General features: G+C 40.3%; 1 protein-coding gene across 2 annotated transcripts in view; it reads left to right on the top strand.

Annotated features, from left to right (window-relative positions):
• The first annotated feature begins 522 nt into the window (after positions 1 to 522).
• The window catches only part of LOC117452043 (ras GTPase-activating protein 1), a 31,158-nt gene continuing 8,045 nt past the window's right edge, over positions 523 to 23,635 (top strand). Inside the window, exons 1-9 of one of the 2 annotated variants that reach the window (XM_034090463.2) lie at positions 523 to 1,802; positions 17,997 to 18,149; positions 20,655 to 20,790; positions 21,466 to 21,536; positions 22,062 to 22,179; positions 22,398 to 22,429; positions 23,025 to 23,077; positions 23,255 to 23,405; positions 23,531 to 23,609. In XM_034090463.2, coding sequence (XP_033946354.1) covers positions 1,264 to 1,802; positions 17,997 to 18,149; positions 20,655 to 20,790; positions 21,466 to 21,536; positions 22,062 to 22,179; positions 22,398 to 22,429; positions 23,025 to 23,077; positions 23,255 to 23,405; positions 23,531 to 23,609 — 1,332 coding nt within the window. In that variant the 5' untranslated portion in view covers positions 523 to 1,263. Of the gene's footprint in view, positions 1,803 to 8,620; positions 8,733 to 17,996; positions 18,150 to 20,654; positions 20,791 to 21,465; positions 21,537 to 22,061; positions 22,180 to 22,397; positions 22,430 to 23,024; positions 23,078 to 23,254; positions 23,406 to 23,530; positions 23,610 to 23,635 lie in introns of those variants that run through there. The other variant, XM_034090464.2, reaches the window with a different exon arrangement.

Raw genomic sequence — 23,635 nt, 5'->3', positions numbered from 1 at the left:
CTAACAATTACAAATAAATGTTGTACTCACAGGCACATATTTGACAGTCCTGAATATGACGCATCAGTCTGGCATTTGACCACATTGATTGGCCTATTTCCGGCCACCAGACACCTGCCATTTTCTCTTTGATACAGAAGGTCATCAATTATCCTCCAGCTACAACAAGGAAGGCCAAGCTTGAATGAGTAGGCCACCTAAATTGATATGCACAGCAGAAACACATTTGCTGGATTTAGTTTACAGGCTTGAGTTTGACACAGCCATGTCAATTATTGTTTTCTGTTCAAGATATACCCATTGGAAAAGCAAGTAGGCTACTCCAAGTTTTGACAAACATCTGGGATCTCTGCTTTTTACCATAGCTGCTGAAAAGAAAAAACATTATGAATGTATATTTTAAGCAATGGGAACAATATGACGTGTTATCTAATTAGGATACAAGTCCCATTTATCAGAGCCCTGATTGAAGATGTCATGGATTGAGCCGGTGCCGCTCTGTGTTCACTTGGCTGAGTCTGCTCGCTCACTGGAGAGGAGTGGGAGAGGGAGGGGAGAAAAAAGAGTAGCGCAGCAGCGGGCAAGCCACCAGCTCTGAAACCCAGAAATAAAGGCGAACTTAGCTTATATACGCAAGAATTATTCACTTTGGTTAACGACATGATAGTTCGCAGAAAACAACATACTGTTCCGGGGATTTAGGCGGTGCGAACGTGTTGTTTGTGGACTCTACTCGAGACGGCTGGAAACTGAGAAGGAAAGAAAACAACAACACTGGAAAAAGACGGAGGTTACACACAACAGTAACAATAAAACAACACTCCCCGACAAGTGGTCTGCCCGGTGCCGAGGGGGAAGTCCGACCAAAAAAAACTGGATATATTGGTGAATTTATACTCTATTTGTATTATTGTGAATGTTTATTTCAAGATAGCGTTTCTGGGGGAACTTTTTTCTCAGGAAACAATGAAGACATAGCAAGCAGGAACTCATCAAGTGTCTCGAAGCGGCTAGCCTCACAGCTAGCCTTAGCTCGGCTATCTCGCAGCGAGCGAATGCCAGGCGAAGCTAACGCCCGCTAGTGCGGCCAAGTGAGCTAGCTAAGTTAGCTTGTCGGCTAACGTTAGCTGGCTAGCAAAACGCGTTTTTGAGAAACTTTTGGTGGTGTTTCCCCAGAGCCAAAACACTGAAGGAGTGTTGTGAGAACAGAGGGGAAGGGCAGGTTCCCTTTTGGACTTTTTCCCCTCTACATATTGTCCTAATATGATGGCTACGGAGGTCAGCAGTGAGGAGACGGTCACGACAGGGACAGGGGTGGCGGGCGGAGGAGGCCCGGATACGGCCACTTTCCCCTACTATCCCAAGCCGAGCAGAGTGCGAGTCACTGATTTGGGACAAGGACCAGCACCTACCCTCCAGCAACATTCTAACACATATCCGGACTCACTTCCCGACACGAGTATGACCTATCCCATGTCTAGTGGGGATATAACCGCACCAGTGCTTTCCGCAGAAGGGAGTGGCGGAGCAGGAGGTGGACATGCAGTTTTCCAAGGAACAAGCTCAGTGACCGGGGGCAGCCTTTGCAGCTCTCCTACATCGGAGGGTCCAGCTAGTCTGGTTTCACCCACATCAACAGGCCCGGATGGGACCAGTGACTTCCCCCCACTGCCACCACCTCCTCCTCCCCCTCTAGGCAGTGTGGTGCTCGGTGGCACTATGGATGAAAACGACCTGCAGGATGGACCTGAATACGAGGAAGAAGAAGTCGTGTTCCCCCTCTCTGCACCCCCCACGAACCAGTAAGTTACTCCTGCATACAATTTAGTAATCAAACATCCTGTACTTTTGTTTGGTACACTTCCTTCATGCTGTCATACTCTCGAGGTCTGCATTTTACTTAGTTTTACTCCTGCAGGTTCAATAGTGACCTGGGCTATTCACAGTTATGTTATATATTTACATAGCGCAATCATTTCTCACAGTAACCCACCATGGCTTTCTAACTCTACTATGAAGTTATCCTTATCTAACACGACTGGTTACCTTCTGTGTATGTTTCCTCATTTGCAAACGTGTTGTTCTCTTAAGAATACTTTTCTAATTAAATGGGTTGCAGAAGTTGGACTTTGGTGACACTTTAGGTTGTGGTTTAAACAGTTAAACTAAAGTCAAATTGTTGAAGCATCGAATTGTTAGACACCCATTCAAATTAGAGCTAACAACTCAGTATTGCGTACAATCAGTCAACAAGTTATCAATTGAGATCAAGCATGCAAGATTTAAAACATTTGTATTGATTGACTATCTAAACATTATTGGTCTTCAACTGATCACATATAAAGTGTGCCCAAGTGCATCTTGTTCTTTAGGAAAACCGTTTTTTTTTAAACAACCAACATATTCACAACACAGTCCAAGTAAGTACTGGTATGTAAGTATTAAACTTAAATACATTTATCTAAGGAATCGACAATGAATAATGCATAAAGACCATCAAACAACGATTATTTGCCTGGTCTTCTAGTCATTGATTGACTAGTCCCGATTATTACGTTCATAAAAGTAAACTAAAGTTACAAGGCACTTCAAACAAAGCCAAATTCCATCTTGCATCAACCAAAAGTTATAGCATACAAATGCATACCAGCAAGAATTGGATGACAGATTTCCCGTGGATCTTACGAGTATTTGTTCAGCAATACAAGCACATCCATCTGGTAGATGGATTATTCTGTATGCCTTTACCATAACACAATCAGCTGATCTGTTTCCAACAATTAAAACAATCTACACATCAGTTTTACCATATAAGAAAAGTAAAGGAAACCGCAAAAAATGGTTTGATGAAGAGTTGGAGGTGATGAGCGCTTACTGTCTTACAGTCTGTATTGATGTAAAACTGTATCAAATGCCTAATTTAAATAATTGATTAGAAATGACTCTTTTAACTTTGTAATTTCAGGTTAAGTATCTTACCGCTCCATAAACTCCATTAGTTGGTATATTACTGCAATAGTAGCATAATTATTTGCATCTAAGTGTTGTGCTCTTTTATGCTACATGGGAAATAAACACGAGTTTTAGTAAAACATTTTGACTGTGATACATATATTATTTGGTTGGTCATTACAGTGAAACAAGCATACAGGACAGTATATGTTAACCTTTTTGGATTGCATCTTTAAACATGCATTCTATGAATTGTAAATCCAATCATAGGCCTTTTTTAGGAATTTATCAGGCATACACAAAAGCATATTTCCAAATGTGTCTGTGTGTTTGTGCTGGTCTTGTAATAACCTAAATACAGCCCTCCCATTTGTTACAGTCTCATTAGAGAACTGCTGAGCTTTGTCATTTCTGGTCCTCATACTGTAAGATATGGAAGTGACTGGGCCTGAGTGTGGATTCAGCTCTTATTTTAGGAGCCTCCCTATATCTCCCTGTCAGAATACAGAGGAAAGGGAAGGCCAGCTTTTCACCAGTCTTTCCGGTACTGGTAATGAACAACCCTAAATGGAATGAACTGCAGTTGAATTCAATTTCTTCAAAGTTTCACTGTGGAAGTAGTAGTTTTTGTCAAGGAAATACAGACTTCTTCCTGTGTTTGCACTTGGATCCAGTTTATCAACTTGCAGGATTTCCAGTAACGCAGTGGAACAGTTTTAACGTGTGCATGAATGGGATATATTTTGTTTTGTTATTGCTTTAACTTTGAGATTATTGTAATCAAATGTTCATTTCCCACATTCAGTAACACCATATACTGACACACATAAGTGTACATGCTGGTCAGTCATATTGAGTCTACTCACTTACTACTACTCTAAGGGGTGTAACGGTTCACAGAATTCACGGTTCGGTACGTACCTCGGTTTGGCAAGTTTCAGTATACAAATAAGGAACTCTAACATTTTGAATAATTAACTGTATTACAAAGTTAAAAACAAACCACAAACAGTACCACACACACTCAGGTGGCCATATTATCTATAATGGCTGATGTCAAACAAAAAGGTGTCATCAAGCTGTAAAACTAAAAAGAATGTCTTGAAAATATTACATAATAAATGATAAAGTGTTTCAAGAACGCATAGCCATTGAAATATATATGCCAAAAGCTTCCGTTATTTCTTTTGGACTCGGCTTTCATGTCTATTGGCTTCTTAAAAACAGCGTGGATAAGCTGTTGAACTGCAAATCTGGGTGGTGCCTTCTGATATGATTTAGCATGTTTGGCGTGTGTTACCATTAGCATACCGCACTGCTGTCGAGCAACGGCGACACACCGTCCTCGTCCGATGCACCACTCGCACTCCATCGTTGTTGTACTCCACAGGGAACCCGAAATGTTCCCACACAGCTGAGTGTTTGTACGGTTTGTACTCCTCGTGATAACACCAGTGATACAAGCAAGGCCAGACACAAGCCCTCCTAAGGGCTCGTCATATAGCCTTCATTCATACTCTACTTTGGCAGTGAATGCTTTTCAAGAACAGACAAGTTATAAGGTGATTCCATCCCTTTGTAATGATGACCCAGTTAAAGCAAGGGTCTTTCTCTCCTTCAGGATGTGCCACTTATCCACAGCGATAGACAAGGCTGATATGCAGACCCTCTGTGAGGTTACTGTCTCATTCAGTAGTTCTGTCCTGTAGATGATGCCTAATCTAACAAACAGGGTTGAAGGCAAACGCGTAACTATCATGGACATAGTTCAATCTTTAGCCGGGGGGCAATATATTGAAACCAGCGTTTCCGCCAGGGGGGGGGTCTTGAATATTAATAATTCGAGAGAAGATCAAGAGTTTTTATCACTTGAAATTACAAAAAGGACAAGGACATCCCTCTGTTGGAGGGGCAAAGGAGTCTGGTGGGATTATGTATGTGGGAGTATTGAAGATCGTTTCCCCGACATCGGCGGTGCCTGCTACAGGACAACACGGTACGTGCGCAATTTGGACGCGATGAGCGGTGCTAGTTGAGCACGCGAGCACCAGAGCCTCGCAGCAGCGAAACTGGGGCTCCGTGGTAAACTGTGGTAACATGAAGAGCCCTTTGGGAGCCGAAACAGCCGGCGCTTTAAGAGAGCCGAGCCAAATGATCCGGCTCACTAACGGAAAAATACAGTATCTATAAGGGACGGCTCGAGTCCAAATTCAAGTACTGATTGAAACTCATGGTCACATAATACGACATGAAATTGTATGATGTGTCACATTATGTTTGTGAACATCCAATCTATGTGTAATACATGCCATGCGTGCATACATTTGTTTTTTCGCAATGGGCTTTTTTTCATTGTGCCTATAATAGCAAATACCAGTGGCAAATCTACCATTAGTAGTCATGGGTGGTACATTCCCAGCTGACTGCCTTGAATGATTCTGCATTTCACTCTGTCACTTAAGCTGTGTCACTACCTGTGTATGCTTCTGTAATCGGTCTTCAAGATTGATCTGTATGCCTTTGAGTTATGTTAGCAGTCAGCAAAGTGCATGTTATGAGAGTGATGGTGGAACACACCATTGGTCCCACTGCGTGTTGCACAGTGTAAAGGCTAAACTTGGCACATTCGCTGAGTAAAAATGTTCGAGAGTGAGAGAGGCAAACGGCAGTCACATTCATTTACACAACAGTGTGTCATTCATAAATAATTGCAATGAGGTAAGAATGTAACACTGATGATGGCTTAACAAAGACGCGATAGTAAAGATGTCAGGTGGCCCTAACAACGCACTTCCTGCTGCCATTACAAACCTCCGGCACAGTGCATGAGCTTAAACAAACAGCATGTTGAGAAATTAGTCGTTGATTTTGAGTTTCCACGGAGATTATCAAGGATTTGGAATCGTGAAGGGTTTCTTCGAAAAGGTGGTAGTAAGCGGAAGGAGAAAAGGGGGTAAGAAAGGTTGGATTTAAAGATCAGCGATGGTGTGAATGAGTTAAACAGTTGACGGAGAACATCGCTCTATAATAATATAATAATGTGATTGTTTTTGTATTATTTGACTTTAACTTTAACTATATATTTATTTGTTGTTCCTTCCTTTTCTTTTCTCTTCACTATATCTGTAAAGCATCTTTGAGCACCTGTAAAAGCTCTAACAAATTAAATCTATTATTATTATTATTTTAACTGCAGGGTTAATTGAGTACCTACACCACTTAATGGCCCTTTGTGTGGGGAGGGAGAGACAATGGAATATTTCTGAAATGGCACAAGCGTCATGTCGCATATCGTAACACTTTTATTACCTGATAGAGATTGGGTCTATTGGTGTTCAAATGACAACACTTTTATAACAAAGCATGGTGTTGATAATGGGATTGAATCAGTCATTTGACAGTTTTAGTGACTGATGAGCCTCGCAGTTAAACTTCTAATTTCCTTAATCTTAATAAAGTACGTCAATTCCCGCTACTAGGTGGAACGTTTGTAAACTACTGCAGTTTTTATGAAACTTAGTTTTTATCTTGTTGCACAGCTGCTCCCTCAGTAGTTCAACCCTTATAGCAAATGGTGCGCATTTCGTGTTGGTTAACTAGACCCATTGATTAGAATACCAGTCCCACATTCAGCAGGGTAAGTTCCTTTCAGTGCATTGATAAGGCAAAGCATCCCTGCATTTTCAACGTGTTACACAACGTCCTGTCATGCCCTTCTAATACCCACACTGCCCTGCCTTTTCTCTCCTACATCCTGTTTTCAAGACTGAGCCGCTCATTGTGGCCCCAACAGGATCCTCAGAAGCATTTCAGTTGTGTTTGACAATACCCAGGATTTTAGATTTGAATGACTTTCTACATAGTTAGGTGTGCTTAATAATACGTTGGGTACATTGCATAGAAATTGTTACAGTGCAAGGTTAATCTCTACTAACACAACAGACATGAATGCTTTTATTTCAACAGTTTTGTTAATGCATTTGTACCTATACAAAAGAACAGCCACATAACTGAAAGCAAGTTTGTGCTAGTGCTGCACTTTTCATCTTGATTGACATTCATTGTCTCTTTTGTGTAAGTTATAATATTTGAATAAGTTACTGCACATTCAGTTTGACAAAAATCAATGGCGGGACGAGCATCTTAACTGGTGGCCCTCAAAAACGCAGGAGGATTGTAGGGGCAGATGACAGTGTAGATATCACTGATGTAATGATGTTATTTCAGGGAGGCTGATTCACAGCAGAAAAACCGTCAGCTTTGGTCCCTGTGTGTCTGGCGTGGCATTACGATGATGACGGTTTGTTAGCAATCAGACTGAGCTAGCCTGAAGTAGGGCTGCTCGATTATGGCAAAAATCATAATCACAATTATTTTGGTCAATAATTGATATCACGATTATTAAATACGATTATTCATTGACTTTTAAACAAATACAAATAATAATTTGAACAGTATATCTTTAACTGTTGATTACCCTGAACATATAATTCAACTGAAAAACCAATACTAAAATAAATGATACATTTATATCTACATTTAAATAAATAATATCAAAAATAATAAATACCAATAAACAAGATCAACAAATATTCTGGAGCGCACTTCCACAAGCCACTAAAGTGACTAAACATATATAAATATGATAAATAAAAATAAATTAGACTAAAATAAATTAGATCAAATATGTTGCAGTGCACACAACCTAGCAAAGCAAAATAATCGTTTTTCTTTATCGTTGTTTTCGTAATTGTGGCAGGCCAAAATCGTAACTGCGATTAAAATACGATTTAATTGCACAGCCCTAGCCTGAAGATGCATAGATGGGCCTTTCCATTGTCTCCGGTCTCTCAATCTGTTTGGCCTGAATGACGTATCAAGCTGTGGTAATCCAACATGTTTAACGCAAAAGAAAAACAATGCAGCACTACGGTCAGGCTTCCGCAGCTCTCCACCTTTTTCCATTTTGGAAAAAGTCAATGGTTAAGGGATCACAATTTGCATAATAGTGGTTTGGTTGGTTTGTACATAAACCCATTCTGTGTTTACATTAGAAGTTCTGGTGTTTGTTCATTTACTAAAAGATTGCAAGGTGAGTGAGGTTTGTGTCATAGTGTGTTTAGTATTTAAGCGCGGTTTAAGCCATGTGTATATAAAGTAATCTCTAAGGCCAGTTAAGGTTGCAAGGCTGTGTGATTTGTTTCCACGGATGCAGGTCTGTGTATTTGAACGTTTATGAGGAGCACATTCAGATAGCGATATGCCACTCCCTACCCTTTCTGTCCCACTGCTTCAAAAACCAATTGGCTTCATGCTCATGATGCGTGGCTTTATGAGAGAGAAAGAGGGGAGAGAAAGAGAAAGTCAGAGCAGGATGGAGTTAGAGCAAAGAGGACAGGACTAGATTTCCTCCGTTTCTGAAAGACCAACTTAATCAGAACAGCGTCTTAAGGATAACGGAAGCGAGTCCTTCCATTTTCCTTTTAATTAGTCAGCATAACTAAACGCATGTGGGGCTTCAGTCTGCATCTCTGTGTCCCTCTGTTCGTCGCACTTCCATGGATGTTGCTCATTGACATTAGTGACGGGAAATGACTGTATCAGGGCAGCAGCAGGGTCCTATCATCATGCCTTGTATGGATTTAAAGCTGCCTTTGCTCTGCTTTCGGCGTTGGAGCCCACAGTTATTGCCTGGCCAGCAGCAGTATTATCACTTGAGAGAGTGCACCTTGTGAGACCACGGGACACGGGAGGGAGATGCAGCAGAGGGCGAACTCGGCGTAAGTGGGGCATCAAATCGCCCCGCAACTCTAACTTGGAAACAGCTGACAACTCCTATGTGTCAACTGTTTTTATTTTTAGGATTCCTAATTCACGTAGTTGATGAAACAAAAACGTGTTGTTCTAAAGGAATATCTGTGATTATGTCTGTGTGTGTGCAGATGATGTATTAATATTATCATCTGATTTGTCAGTTGTTATATCACAGGAAATCGATCATGTATATGTTTGTGTTCTTATGTGTTTTGCTTGGAAAAGTGGTGTCTGGATAGTCGAACCGTTATAATGGTATAATTTGGCTTTTTGATAATGGCCACATTTGTCCTATCTAATATTTTTGATACATGAAACAAGGGAGTCAGAAAAAGACATGGTGATGTGTGAGATCAAGGCAACGTAATGGAGTGTATGTATAATAAGCTCTATTTAAAAAATGTAGCGCAACGATTAGCCTACTGGGAATTGTAATTTGTTTGAAGAAAACACTTTGTTCTCAGAACGCTCTCATAGAAAGCTGGCAAGCTCCGCTGAGGTGCATTGCTAATGTACAATAATGCAATGTTTCATTCATTTTGATACTCATGAGGGCTGACAGTACGCCTGTGGAGATTTTGGAGTACAGCTGCATCCATCAAGTCAGAAGAAGATGAAGAAGAGAGACATGAGCTAGAGCCAAAGAGCTTAATAAGACACAGACAGAATGTCAAGGTCCAACTCAATCAAATCACAGAAGTCTGTGTCTGTCCTGTCTCATTTCCCCTGGAGACTAGGGTTCTTTTTGGCATCTGGTAACAATAAGCTGTACATTAATAGGATGGCTATGGGACACAGATAGTAGAACAGCTTACCTGAAATCTAACAAGGGATATCATTTTAGAATTTTTACAGCAGTTAAATAAATGAAATGCACAACAGAAAAAAAAAATCATTTACCAAGGCTGCTTGAATGGTTACCCGAGTACAAGTACACAGATATCTAAACACTTGGTGTCTTTAGCCTGCCATTGTACTACTCTGTACTACTTTGAGCAATGATGACGCACTACGCCCCAGAGAACTTGAATATCTTTTTGTTTACTCAGATCAGTCTATTGATGTTATTCTCATTTCCCTTTATGATTTATAGATGATTGCTTAATTCCCAGAGACTGTTTATGGTAATTCGTCTTCTGGGCAGTATACAAAAGGTGTATGAGGTAATTGTGTCTTTTGGCGCATTTCCACTGCAGGGCCTCGCACGGCTTAGTAGTACGGTATAGTTAGGCCTTGGTCGGCCAGGCTCACTTTATGCTGCGTTTCCATTACAGTTTAGGAACTGGGGCAGGAACTATAGTAACGCAGTGTAGGCGTGACGTCATCTTCAATGCGAAACACAAAACCAACATCAGCCGTTAGCTGTTAGCACTCAGAGCTCACAGCTCCTCATATCTGTTCAGAAACTAGACAAAAGTTAACCGTTGTTGTGAGTGTGGACAGTCGGAGCATATACAATGTTAGCTTAGCTGATCTCCATTCAGAAAACATGCATTTTAAAAGGTTTTTCGCCTGCCGTCTTGTCTGCAGACTTGTCAAAGCATTCATTCATGGTTTTTACTAACCAGTATCAGTATGTTGTTACTTTGGCATCATTTTGAAACGTGTATTACAATTAAATCACGGTAAAATATGTTCATTTTGTTGTAGTTGTAGCCCCTTGCCAGCGATTCTCTCACTAGTTTAGCATATTCAGCCCGGTTGTTGCCCGGAAAGAACCTGGATTTTTGGATAGCCAGAAAAACTGAATCAGTACCCGTTAGCCGGAACTACCCCTAGTGGAAACGCAACAAAAAACGGGCCAGGTTTGGCACGGCACGCTTAAACCGTGCTACGCGCTGCAGTTGAAATGCGCTGCAGTTGAAATGTGCCATTTCATTGCCGTCTAAAACTCACATCACATACATCAGGGAAACAAGAATTGCTGTCTAATGCTATTTCTCCTGGAATTTATGTGTAATGCCAAATGTATATTACTCAATGAAACTTGTTTGTTTCTTAATTAACATCAATTGCGTACATGCACGATATGCCTTCCCATGTTATTCTCCTCTGCTGATACAGCACAAACTAGAAGGGGCACACAGAGAGCCTGGAATAAAACAACTTCATTTAAGAGTTGTAGAATTAAAGAAATGTATATTTAATATTGATCTGAGTAAAGTATTTTTATAATGCACAAAACTAAACTGGTCAACCTGTAAAGTTGTCTTTGGCTTCATGGTGCCACAGGTTGTTCTTCCCAAAGCTATAAAACGTAAGATAACCACAGTGAGGGTTTACAGGCTCAACACTACAGGCATAATCTACAAACAGTATGTCACTTCTGTCTCGTCAGAGCTCTTGTGATGCAATATTTGTAAGATGTTCAGCCTTAAAACATAGCCAGAAGGATTGTAAACACAATGAATCATGCTACCATGCTTACTGGAGCCTAAGCCCTATATTCTTGGCATATTGCCTAAACTCACTAGGCTTGGGCATGATCAATTTCAGCAACGCACAGTATATTGTTCCTGACAGCATGACACAATTAGCCGTTCTATGCGTAGAACTTAACCTAGTCACTCATAAACTGGAGCAGCGGAAAGTTTCATGAAGGAATCAACGACCAAATGTGTGTTTGGGTTGAAAGTAAAGTTCAGGATGTGATTGTTGGAGCGGTGAATGATGACATTTTTGAAGACTCCAACTGCTTTCTCTCTTCAGCAGTTTGAAACATATGTTGTTGTGGAATCATTAACAGGTAGTTGTGATTGTGTAATTTGCCATGCTTTGAGCTCCCACAATACCATGCGCAGGATCAGTGAGTGCACACTTAATAGGTATCAAGTCGTATCAGTTGACTCTGAGGTGACTGGGTGCAGAGAGAGATTAACGCTGAGAGGAGAGATCCAGGACTTCGGAGTGCTGCTGGCTGTTCATGTTCTGACATGACGGGGCATTCTTCAAGCTGATTGAATCATTGTGTCTTATCACCACTGTCATGGCTTATGTTCAGAGCCTGTTTATCATAGCACCCTTCCTGACTAACATCCCTCATCATCATGGACAGTGGCATTTCAAAATTGCAAATTATAAACTCATACATACAACTGCAGTTAACTTGATTTAATTTGGATAGATAGATATTAGGGCTGTGCAATTTAATCGATCCTGCGATATATATATCGATATTTAGTTTTCCGAGAAAGTATCGATATTTCAGCCGCGGGTATCGATACATTAAGTCTGATAACTGTGTTCGTTATTCTCGCGTCCAGGAGAGAAGCTTTAAAAAGGAGACTAATTGAGTCTCTGAGAATGTTCAAATGTATACTTTAATTAATAAAAAGTGCGGTAATGTTACAAGCAGAAGATGGTTCAGTCAGAAAAACAGCTGTTCCCTTGCTCTCGAAGGGAAGAGAGCGAGCTCCACCTTTCCAGCTGTTAAATATCCTCTGCTGCTGACCTGTGTGCCGGTTGGCGCTGCTGGGGGCCGGCCCTCCACGTCTCCAATGTTCGTTGTTGCGCATTACAGAGGATTCAGACATTGTACATTACATATATAACTAAACACACCTTTTCTCCTCCTTATCTCTTTCATGACTTTTCATTTAATACATTTTAAACGCTGTAATCAATACTCCAAAAATACCTCACGGCTGGTGTCATTTCCGGATGTTGTCTCATGCTACCCACGTCTGTAAACAAACGTATTCAAATAAACTGTACCTTCATTTAATATTCAGCAATAATAATATCTCGACGTCTATAGTTGTAGTGTTGAAGTCAGTAGGTTTCGGTGTGCAACACTCCGTGTCATATCGCTACTAAATTCACCTCTATAGTAAATGGTATATTAGCCACATGCTAAATGCTAACCGGAGATGAAGGATTTTCAGAATAAAAGCTTAACAACTGGTTGTGTACAAGAACTTCTGGTTTTTCAGTATAAAACGGCATTTAAACTGACGGTATGTTTAAGGTACTTTATGCCATCAAAACATTGATTTTAATTTCTAACAAGTCCCATTCAAATCCCCTGTGTTCCGCCACCTGCTGCACCTTTTCATTCTCCATTGTCCATTGTGATACTGCACTTTATGTACTTACGTTTCAAAGGCTTGTAAGCTACAGTTTGCACTGTTTCAATAAATGAAACACATTTTCTCACCACATCTTTTGATTCATTTTGTCCAGCATTTGCAAGCTGTAGACTCTCTGTCAGAGCCATATATTGTAAAATTGATGCTTTCAGTTTTCAGTTGAATTAATTCAATCCAAGTCAATGGAACACTCACAAGATGTCACCAAAATCACACTGTCCCTTTAAAATCTTTCAGAATATGATATAAGTGTATCGAATTATATCGTATCGAATCGTATCGTTGGCTGAATATCGTGATATATATCGTATTGTGAGCTGAATATCGTGTATCGTATCGTGAGATTAGTGTATCGCTACAGCCCTAATAAATCGGTGATTGGTGTAATGGACAGTGCAAAGCATATACTGTTTCACAAAGTATAAAATATGTTATTATGTGTTGGATTGATGGTGAATGAAATGAACCAGGCTACATAAATAATGCAGATGTCCTCAAGGCGAAATAAAACAACAAATCCACATGGCTGAGGTTTTACTGTTACTAAAGATGGCTGTACAATTGGTGCAATGAAAAGCAACTCAAAACCAAACAACGTCTAGCATGTAAACATATGCAGAATATTGATAATCGATACTGGATTGAAATACACCTGAAAAACAACTGACTTTTTGCAGTTTTTAACATCCGCTTGGTTTACTAACAGCTAAATGAATTGCATAACGGCATTTGCATTTCACTCTCTCTGTATATCCTTAGAGTAGGAGGGGGATTTAGATGCCAACAAGCTTTTAACACTTTGGTCTAAAGCCTTAAGAGCTTTACAAGGGATACATTAAAGGTAACGGACAAATATATAGCAATTCTTATCATCTCATTTGAAAACTCACCTGTTGCTAAGCTCTGCAAAACCCCAACAGGGAAGCTCTCTTGAACCCTGCACTAGAACAAAGCACTGTTTTGTAATGACTCCTGGCTTCAAGGCATTATGCAAAACAATATCATTTTTCATCCACACATAAAGAAGTCGCTCTGAATTCCTATGGTGGCAAAGCAATCAAAATGAAAGACTTCAGCTTGAATAGTCCCTGCATTGCTCAGCAGTCTGCAATATCACATTCTGATAACTAATTACTTTATTACCCCTCAGCCATATATCAAAGGCAACATTCAGGGAAGGGTTACACACAGGGGTGGACTGGCCATTGGGAATACCGGGAGTTTCCCCGGTGGGCCGGTGCTGTGTGTGGGCCGGAGGGCCTAAATCCTACCGGCCCACATTTGTAAGTGTTCCGGCCCAGCCCAGTGGGGTGTGGCCAGGGTTGTAACGGAATCATGTAACGGTGTTACGTAATCAGAATACAAAAATCAAGTAACTGTATTCAGCTCGCGTTACATTTGAAAAAACGAGTAATCTGATTACAGTTACTTTCGTAAACCTGAAGTGAATACATTTTGGATTACTTATTGGAATTATTGGTGGAAAGATTTCCTCACAACATTTAATATTCATTACTAAAGGTACAGCCGAATCATCACAGCGCACAAAACCGCGCAGATGGACCGAAGGAGAGCGTTTGAAAAAAATGTGCAGGTCCGCTCAGTGAAACAATAACAACGTAACATGGGTCTTAATCTGTTTACAGTTCTGTTTTATATGGGTGTTGAAGAAGAAGAAGAATTGGGAGGGATGAAACCCTCTTTAATGGTCACACATGCAGAGCACACAGCACACACAGTGAAATGTGTTCTCTGCTTTTAACCCATCCTAGTACCAGGAGTCTAGTACTAGGAGCAGTGGGCAGCTATTGTACAGCGCCCGCGGACAAAATGGACCAGATTGATTCATTTAACTTGAACATTTAAAAAAAAATCTTCCCGGGGGAGCTTGCCCCCGGATCCCCCTAGAGGAGGTGAGGTCCACCACCTGCCCACACCCCCTGTTAAATTGTCTCACCCACATTGAGGATGCTTCCTACGCCCATGTTTTATTCCATGTGTCAAGTGAGGCAAATTGGGTCAAAATGTTATTGCATCAATGATCTGTTAACATTAAAATCACTAAATATATGCCGTAACTATTTTGCTCTAGGCAACTCAAGGGCTCAGGTAATGTGACTATAATGACTATATGAATAATTGTCCAAAATAACATAAAATGCATAGGGTTTTTTGTTAAGTAACATACTTTCGTCGCCGGCCGGCCGATACATGCCGCGCATTAAGTGGGCCTGTCTGTCAATTAATCCCCGGGCCACTTTTTCCCCCCAGTCCGCCCCTGGTTACACTTTAACATTTCAGATCTTTGAACCATTTAGAGATAAAAGAGAGGTAAACTTAAACAGCACGTTAGCAAAACGGTATTAATGCATTCATAGATGCTGGTTGTAAAACTATACATTGATATATTTTGGTACACCTGGCTTTAGTCCTGCTTAGGGTTGCAACATTCTGGGAATTTTCAAAGATGGAAACTTTCCATGGGAATAAACTGAGAATTTTCAAAATTGAAGGTTGGCCCTTCATAGGCAACTTAATTATAGTTGGGGCAAGTCTATTTGAGCATAATCTTGACTAAAACAAACAGATGCCATTCAAGAACACTTGAATATCCATGCTATAGCACACTGCTTACTGCATGGCTATTGAGACCACACACCCTACAGGCACTGTGCATTCCTCCATCACATGTACAGATGATGTCTTGTGGGGATCTTTGGATGGGGGGGTGCATTTTTGTTCATTTTTGAATGAGTGGGGTTAGGGGGGATGAGTAATATTTAACTCAACATTCATGTTTTTGATCTTCAATGAAACAAATGATTGTTCAATAAAATAATGAAAACTTGTTCTGTTCTACTTACAAATACATCTGTTGAAATGTCATGTTTTTTAATTGTATCATTTTGCATGGATGTCTTATGACAAAACAAAACGTTTATATTTATGCTTGGATATGATACAATTCGATTACATTACCCTCAATTCCCAGTTGGTTCCATTCATTCCCATAATTCCCCAATATGGAATATTTCCAAAATTCCCCAGCTTAACTTCCCATGGAAATGTTCCGCCCCTTTGCAACCATAGTCCTGCTAGGTAACTGCTGCTGTGCTTTGTTTTGTAGAATGACTGTCTATAGTGATTTTCTAATTTCTTTACCCTTTTCACTTATCTTGATGACCGAGCAAAGGCAGATGATCATGACTTATCATTATGCATTTTGGTGGAAATCACATTCACAGCTAAAAATGTAAATGTACAAAGTACTAAAATGTGTTGAAGCAAAAACAATGGTCTAAGATATTTCACACCTCTGCCTTAGCTGTTGTGTTTCTTCCAGTCTTGCACTTTAAACCTTCCTTTACTTAAGTTAACACACTTGGTTTGACTTACAATATGTGTGGTGGATAGCTCTTCCTGTGTGATGGTGAACGGCACACGTTATTGTTTTAATAAGGGTTTTGTCTGCACCTTTACAGCCCAAAATAGGGTAGCTGATGCCGTTGTTGTTGCCGTATGTTCCACAGCAGCAGGCTGTCTGGCAGCAGGCTGCTCCGCCGTAGGGACTTCAACATTTGCTGCATTAGCATAACTTCTATCATAAAGTGCATGACTGAAACAGAAGAAGTTTCAAGTCAGAACAGTAGAATGAGCCTTTTTTTCTGAATTGTGCTCATTTGTGTACAAACCAGTGTATCCCTTACATGTGTTGGTGTTTGTGGTTGGTAATATGTGCCTGTTTGCACAAAGAAAACGTTTGGAAAGTTTTTCTTGCCCTGTCATTTTGGTACATGCACGACAAAGATACCTATTATATTACCCACTATATTGAGTCATTTATGTGCAGCAGCTGTTGTGGTCTGGTTGGTGCAGAGTTCAGATCTGCGTATTTGCCTCGTAGGGCACATGGTGTGTTTTTTATACTGTCATTTATCACAATAATGATATAAACAAATAATAATTGTTTAGTGAAACAATGTATTGCATATAAAGGATACAACACAGCCGACACTAGCAGCTCACTCGGGTTAGTTGTTTCGAATGGCACAAAGCAATGGAAACGGAAACAGTTTTTCACATGTGTTTAATGCTGTGTTGTGGCTAGTTCTGACTGAAAAAGGTTTTTGTAGACATAGTGGTTTGAGCCTTCCTTGGTTTGTGTTTGAGGATTAGAGCCAGTAGGAGTTGTTATCCCAAATATCTAGTTTTTAGTGCTTTAAATGTCACATTACACATGGTTTTATGGGTCATATGTAATTGTGTATTTCCCCCAGCTTCCCAGTTCTTTACAGTGTAAAGAACTGCCGACTCTCCAACTGCCCTCATTCGCCCTCTTCACTTCTCTTATCACCTAAATCCCCCCTAAGCCCCTCATGGACCCTTAACTCTCCCCTCCTCTTTGGCAATCCGTCTCCAGCTCGCTCCATGATAGCAGACTTCACCACATTTTATTACAAGTAGAGACCTCTAGAACCAGATGGGAGAACTTAAGGTCTCCTGTGGTGAGAGCGACTGCAGCGCCTCATTCATCTTCTTTAACGCTGGATGTTTTTTCAGTAGCTGCCTTCCGCTTCGAGAGGCACCAGTGGCCTATATTTGGAAAAAGCGTGTTAATTTTGTACCCCAGCTGGCTGGGTCCAGTCAGGTTAACCCTCACCTGCTAAAATGTTAACCAGTGTTGCTCCTGTGGCTTCTGTTTAATTCAGGAAGTAGAAGGATTTAATGGTGTGCTAGAAACTCAAAAGTAAAAGCTTTTGGATATCAATTTTTTTAGGAATAGGCCTACATGAGAGATTCATGTCTAATATTTATTTTATTTTCCATCTATCAATGTGTTGGATTGATCATTGACTTTTTGACTTACTGCCTTGCAAAACCTTTTCTGAAAATAAAGATTCAAAAATATGCGTATATGATTTAAAGGAGAAATATATTAAGAAGAACAAAAAAACAACTGGTTGAAGATCCATGTTTGTTAATGTATTGTTTTGTGATTGCCCTCTTATACAATTAAATGTTTGGTTATTTCTGAAAACACTTCTGTGGAAAAGAATGACGTGGTTCTATATCTTTAGAAAGATGTTTGATCTATATTGTTTGTCGCCCCTCCTCTAATTCTTTCCTTCTGCTCTGTCTTAGGTGGTACCATGGCAAGCTAGACCGAAACATCGCTGAGGAGCGGCTGCGCCAGGCCCGGAGCCCCGGCAGCTACCTCATCAGGGAGAGCGACCGCCGGCCCGGTTCCTTCGTCCTGTCGTTCCTCAGCGTGACCAACGTGGTCAACCATTTCAGGTAAGGCAGCAAAAAGAACTCGGCCCTGTGTGAATCTGCAGCGAGAGCTTTCTTAAAAGCCTTAGGGAGAAGTGTATTTTTTTCCATTTACACATTCAGGTGGTGGTTGCAAATCATTTAGCATGGTGGAAGTTTTCAACAGATGTAACCTGATCTGACTTCGCCTACACAATGCTTAAAAAGTGTGTTTTTTTAATATCAATTCTTACTTTTATTTACATAACCAAAATTATAACGTCTTTGAGGTGTTTTTTTTTTTTAATACTTTATTTTGAATTACAAATAAAGCAAAGACATACACAATATACAGTAAGTAGGTACCCGAAGCCTTCACATGGCGTACAAGAGAACAAAAGAAAAAACGTTGGGTATTACATTGACAATTCCTGAGAATAGTCTAAAGCTGCCAGTCGACAGCATTGTAGACATAAACAAAAAGGCCAAGGGTAACCCACTACCAAAAAAAAAAAACTACCGAAAGGAGGAAAAGAGAAAACAAAAAATAACTGGGGATGGATTGTCAAACATCAGCAAAATTAAGAATTACGCAGTCTTTACAAAGTAAGTAAAATACAAGCATCTTTTTCCCCATTTACACATTCAGGTGGTGGTTGCAAATAATGATTCCAAACATCTTTGAGGTGTTTTTAACATAATCATTATATAGAAGCTTCATATAGTGAGTTTACCTGTCTAGCATGGTATTGCTAACACCCTGCAACTAAGAGGACTTTTTTGGGTAGAATACTTAACTGTATCTTGAATCTCTTTTCTCTATAGAGCCCTTTGAGTCGGTGACATAGAACACAATAATGCATCTCACAAAAATCAGGCAGTATGCCTCCCTCAAGTAGTGGATAAGAATAGGAGAATTACAGAAGTTGTGTATTACCTGCTAACCTATAGGGCAGAAAGCCTCAGACACTGCAGGGAAAGATCAACCTCAAAGATGAGTCGATACTGAAGTGAGAATGTTGAGGTTTGGAAAGTGGTTTCCTGTGCAATGCCATGCCATTGTTGACCACATCAGCCTATTGTATCACTGTCATTTCATACAGATGTTTTTATATTGCATATCAACTTGGTCTGCGTAAACCCATGACTCTGTTTGCTTGTGTGTGTTATGCGGAAGAATTGTGTGCGTGGGTGGACCTCAAATCAGTTTCATCTGCTGGTGGACTACCGGGGAGATTTACAGCAGGAGCACACGCTTGCTTCAGGGAGGGAGAAAAAGAGCCAGAGCGCTGCCTCTCTCCACCTCTGCTGCTAAATCCACCGCGGAGAATAAACAGAAGGGCAACCATGCATGCTCGGGAAGTCTTCTACGCTGCTTTTGGTGTATTTTGTGGCGGAAGTACAGCGCCACTTACAGGCCCGGCATATGTACTACAGCGTCTCCAGCGGGTCAAGCGGTCTCGTGTGGAAGGACACGTTTCTGGTGCCTATTGCGTGTGGATGGAAGACTTTTTTGATATCGAATTCTGTTCGTTTTCGTTTCCGTGTGGCTAGGGCCTGAATGTGATAAAGTGTACGTTTCAATAAGCAGAGAAACACATTTTGCATTTACAGGTTTCCAATGTGTGTATTTCATACTAACTGTAAGCGCTTAGGGACGTAATGCAGGCGTGTGATAGAAGATGATCTATTGGCCCATATCTGTCCAGGCCATTGTTTCAATTTTGGACATTGAAATATTTTTTTTTCAAACATACCGCCCTTCATTGTGTAAATGCATGTTTATATAGAATATGAAGGTTATTTTATTTCTAAGGCTTGTTTTCTTTATGGTAGCACTCTTTAAAGACTGTTTGTGCTTTTGAGAAATCTCTGACAATTTCTCCAAAAAAAAAAAGCACTTCTCTAATGAACTAACATCAATGACACCATCTCCTTCACTCTCATTGGTTTAGTGTTAACCCATGATGTCATTGAGGATGAGTGAGGGAGCTGTACTACTGTAAGGGGAATCATGAACATAAGGTTAATTGCGTGACATCTACACTGCAAAAGGTCGATGTCTTTAGAAGCAGCAAATGAGTAATCGCACAAGTGCATTTATTATAAACCCTCAATCAGAGATCCACTCAACTGATGAGCAGAGAATTAGGATTAGTGGCTCTGCGACAGGATGTGGTTTAGAGGAGTACTTTCATGAAACCATTGTAATCATTCCAAGTTATTTTCAGTCACAAATGACAAATAGCATTGTTGGATTAAACGGGAAAGCCTCTATCGCTCTCTTTTATCTCACTGTCTGAAATCCTCTTTAGACATATACTATCTATTTCCGGACGTTTAATGATTGTGGTACAGTTGCTGTTATATCTTTGATGTGCTATGTTGTATAGCAGTGCAGGAACAATAATGAAAAACAATTTTGACACGGCAGTCTAGAGAGATTATTTCACCGTCAAATAAATACAAGTTGAACATTTTATATTTCCCTCGCTGCTCGGTGATTAAATAACCGCTGTCTTTTATCTGTGATGTGTTTTCTCTCAACAGGATAATTGCCATGTGTGGGGACTATTACATTGGTGGGCGGCGGTTCTCTTCTCTCTCAGACCTGATTGGTTACTACAGCTATGTGTCTTGCCTGCTAAAAGGAGAGAAACTGCTATCACCAGTGGCGCCCCCAGAGGTGAGACTGACTCCATGGCTGGGCGTATTCAATAATTAAAAATACTACGTTTAATTAATTCTGGCATATTTAAAATGTTCCACCCTTCCCCTACAATATGTATACATATTTTAAATACTTGTTTGACATGACATAACTTGATTTTTGCTCTTTTTCCTCAATCTAGCTGTTTTTTAAATGAAATATTGCAATACACCCTGTTTTAAGTACTTTAAGATTAAAGTGTCTTGTGTATTTTAAATGGCATATGAAATAACTTTTTTAAGAGACAAAACTGAATTGAAATGTAAATGCTAAAAGCTGCAAAAACAGCAAGAAGTACTTTAACTGATAACATATTTCAGAGTTGAAAGACTAGTGGGGAAAAATTACCATTTTAGTTAAAGTAAAATCAACCTCAAGTCCTTTATTCAGCCACTTGCTCAATATGCAAGGGATTATCTTCCCATCTTCCATATCCCCTTCTTCTTTTGCCTTCAGGCAGTACTCGGAAGTGTTTAAAGCAAAGCACAAGCTAATGCTAATTACCTTTTTCAGCGGAGTGTGATATCTCCCTGAGGGAGTTGTAGTAGAATACTTGAATTTGTGGAATAATGATGGGGTTTAACATGGATGTGGTTTCAGAAGGTCATGGTTAGAGTGAGAGTTTTATTCTTTGTGTGCATGTTTCCACAGCCTGTAGAAGACAGGAGGAGAGTCAGGGCCATACTTCCTTACACCAAAGTGCCAGATACTGATGAGATCAGGTAATTATCTTTGTGACTATGTAACTGTACATAAGAGACCTATTGTTAAACCTATAGTAGTACAACGTTTTCTCTTCTTTTACGTAAAAGTACTCTCATAAACACGATCCATGTCTGAGGGGATTTCATGGGCTTAAAAATATATCATTTGATTGTATTATTCTCTGATTTCCTAAATATGATCAACATCTGTCTGAAGTCAACCTCAACCCTCTGTCTGCCAGCGAGGCCACTGGCTTAACCCAGTATTCAGACATGCAATATTTACCTCAAATGTTATAAGTCTGAGGAGACACCTGCTGGTAATGCTCTGGTATTACACTGGAAACTAAATAACTCGACTTGGCTGTTTCTTTCTCTCACATTATACAGATAGCAATGCTTTGAGATGAATTGAGGTTATAGTATAACAACCGATCGATTTACAGTGTGTTTCACTACTCTTTATTTTTCCTTTTTTCCTACAATCTGTCATCATGTTATCCGTTTGTCTTAATGGCCATTTTGATTCAATGATATCTTCAGCTTCCTGAAAGGGGACATGTTTATTGTTCACAATGAACTGGATGATGGCTGGATGTGGGTGACCAATGTTCGCACAGAGGAGCAGGGCCTCATCGTGGAGGATCTGGTGGAAGAGGTGGTAAGTACAGCACGAGGTTTCAAATGTATCGTAAATTAAACTCTGTGCTTCAAAAGAAACATACCAGATCATACCAGAGTGGCATTAGCAGAGCACCCATGGTAGTGCTATGTTATATGATTATACAAAATAACAGTCCATAGTCGTCACAAACAATGAAGTTATTAGTCCTTTTGATTTTGTTTCATGACAAATGTCTGTTTCTGATATTCTTCTAGGGCCGGGAGGAGGATCCACATGAGGGAAAAGCGTAAGTTATTATACTCTGATTTCACTTTTCTCAGTGCTCAATATCTGATGGTAGAACAGCAACGTGTTTTGCTATATTTATACTTTTAAATAACATATCATTACAGGATAATATCCACCATGTGAGATCAGCCTTGTTGTTTGCCTGTATTCTCCCAACATATTTTAGTTTTGTCATTAAGAATAGCATGACAGCACATTATTCACTGCGCGTTTTTATGGTTTCCTAACCAACCATGTCCTTCAGCTTTAGCAAGTCTTAAAGTTTGACAGAGTTATTGATTCAACCCTGAGAGAGGAAGGAGCTCTAGATTAAAGTCCGGCCACATCTAAGCGTTTCCTTCTTTTAACCCTTTGGACAATAGATGGGACATGAATGGGAACGCGTATGTGTGTAGAGCCTAATTCATTATGTCATTCAGATTAATGAAGTGAACATCAGATGGTCGTTTTACTTGGATGAAATCCCCCAACAGTGATGTCAGTATTTTAAGATGTGTGTTTAGAGATGGTGTTTGTGGTGCTGGAGGCTCTACTGGAAGTCTGCATTTTGTTGACTAAACTACATTTTGAATGTTATTGTATCTCTGAAACAGATGGTATCACGGAAAGATCACCAAGCAAGAGGCCTACAACCTGCTGATGACAGGTATCATTCCTCTGTCTTTCATTAGCAAACATTGTTAATCACTTGTGACAATATTGTGTTTTCTAATTGTCAGAAATGAGTTGTGAACGTCAAAGTCCACTTATCTAAATATTTAGCTGAGCAGCGGTGAAACCTTTCTCCCTCGCTCTGATCCCCCCCCCCCCTCTCATTTCATAGTTGGCCAGGTGTGCAGTTTTCTGGTCCGACCGTCAGACAACACACCTGGGGACTACTCGCTCTTTTTTCGCACCAATGAAAACATCCAAAGGTTTAAGATCTCCCCCACCCCCAACAATCAGTACATGATGGGGGGGAGGTACTACAACAGGTACGTCGAGCATTGTGCCTGCCTCCAGCGGCCTTTACAACAGAATAATATGATATGCTGACGGCTGCATTTTGACTTGTGACTGAGGGGCTGCATCATGTGTTCTGTCGCTCTCCCATTGGCAGTGTTGGTGACATTATCGAGCATTACAAGAAAGAGCAGATTGTCGAGAGCTACAACCTGAAAGAGCCCGTTTCAGTGCAGGTACGTTCAAAGATTGACATTATATG

The sequence above is a fragment of the Pseudochaenichthys georgianus genome, chromosome 9, assembly GCF_902827115.2.
Source record: "Pseudochaenichthys georgianus chromosome 9, fPseGeo1.2, whole genome shotgun sequence".
In the NCBI taxonomy this organism is placed as follows: domain Eukaryota; kingdom Metazoa; phylum Chordata; class Actinopteri; order Perciformes; family Channichthyidae; genus Pseudochaenichthys; species Pseudochaenichthys georgianus.
Note: the sequence above shows the minus strand (reverse complement) of the source record. Positions and strands in the feature narration are given on the sequence as shown.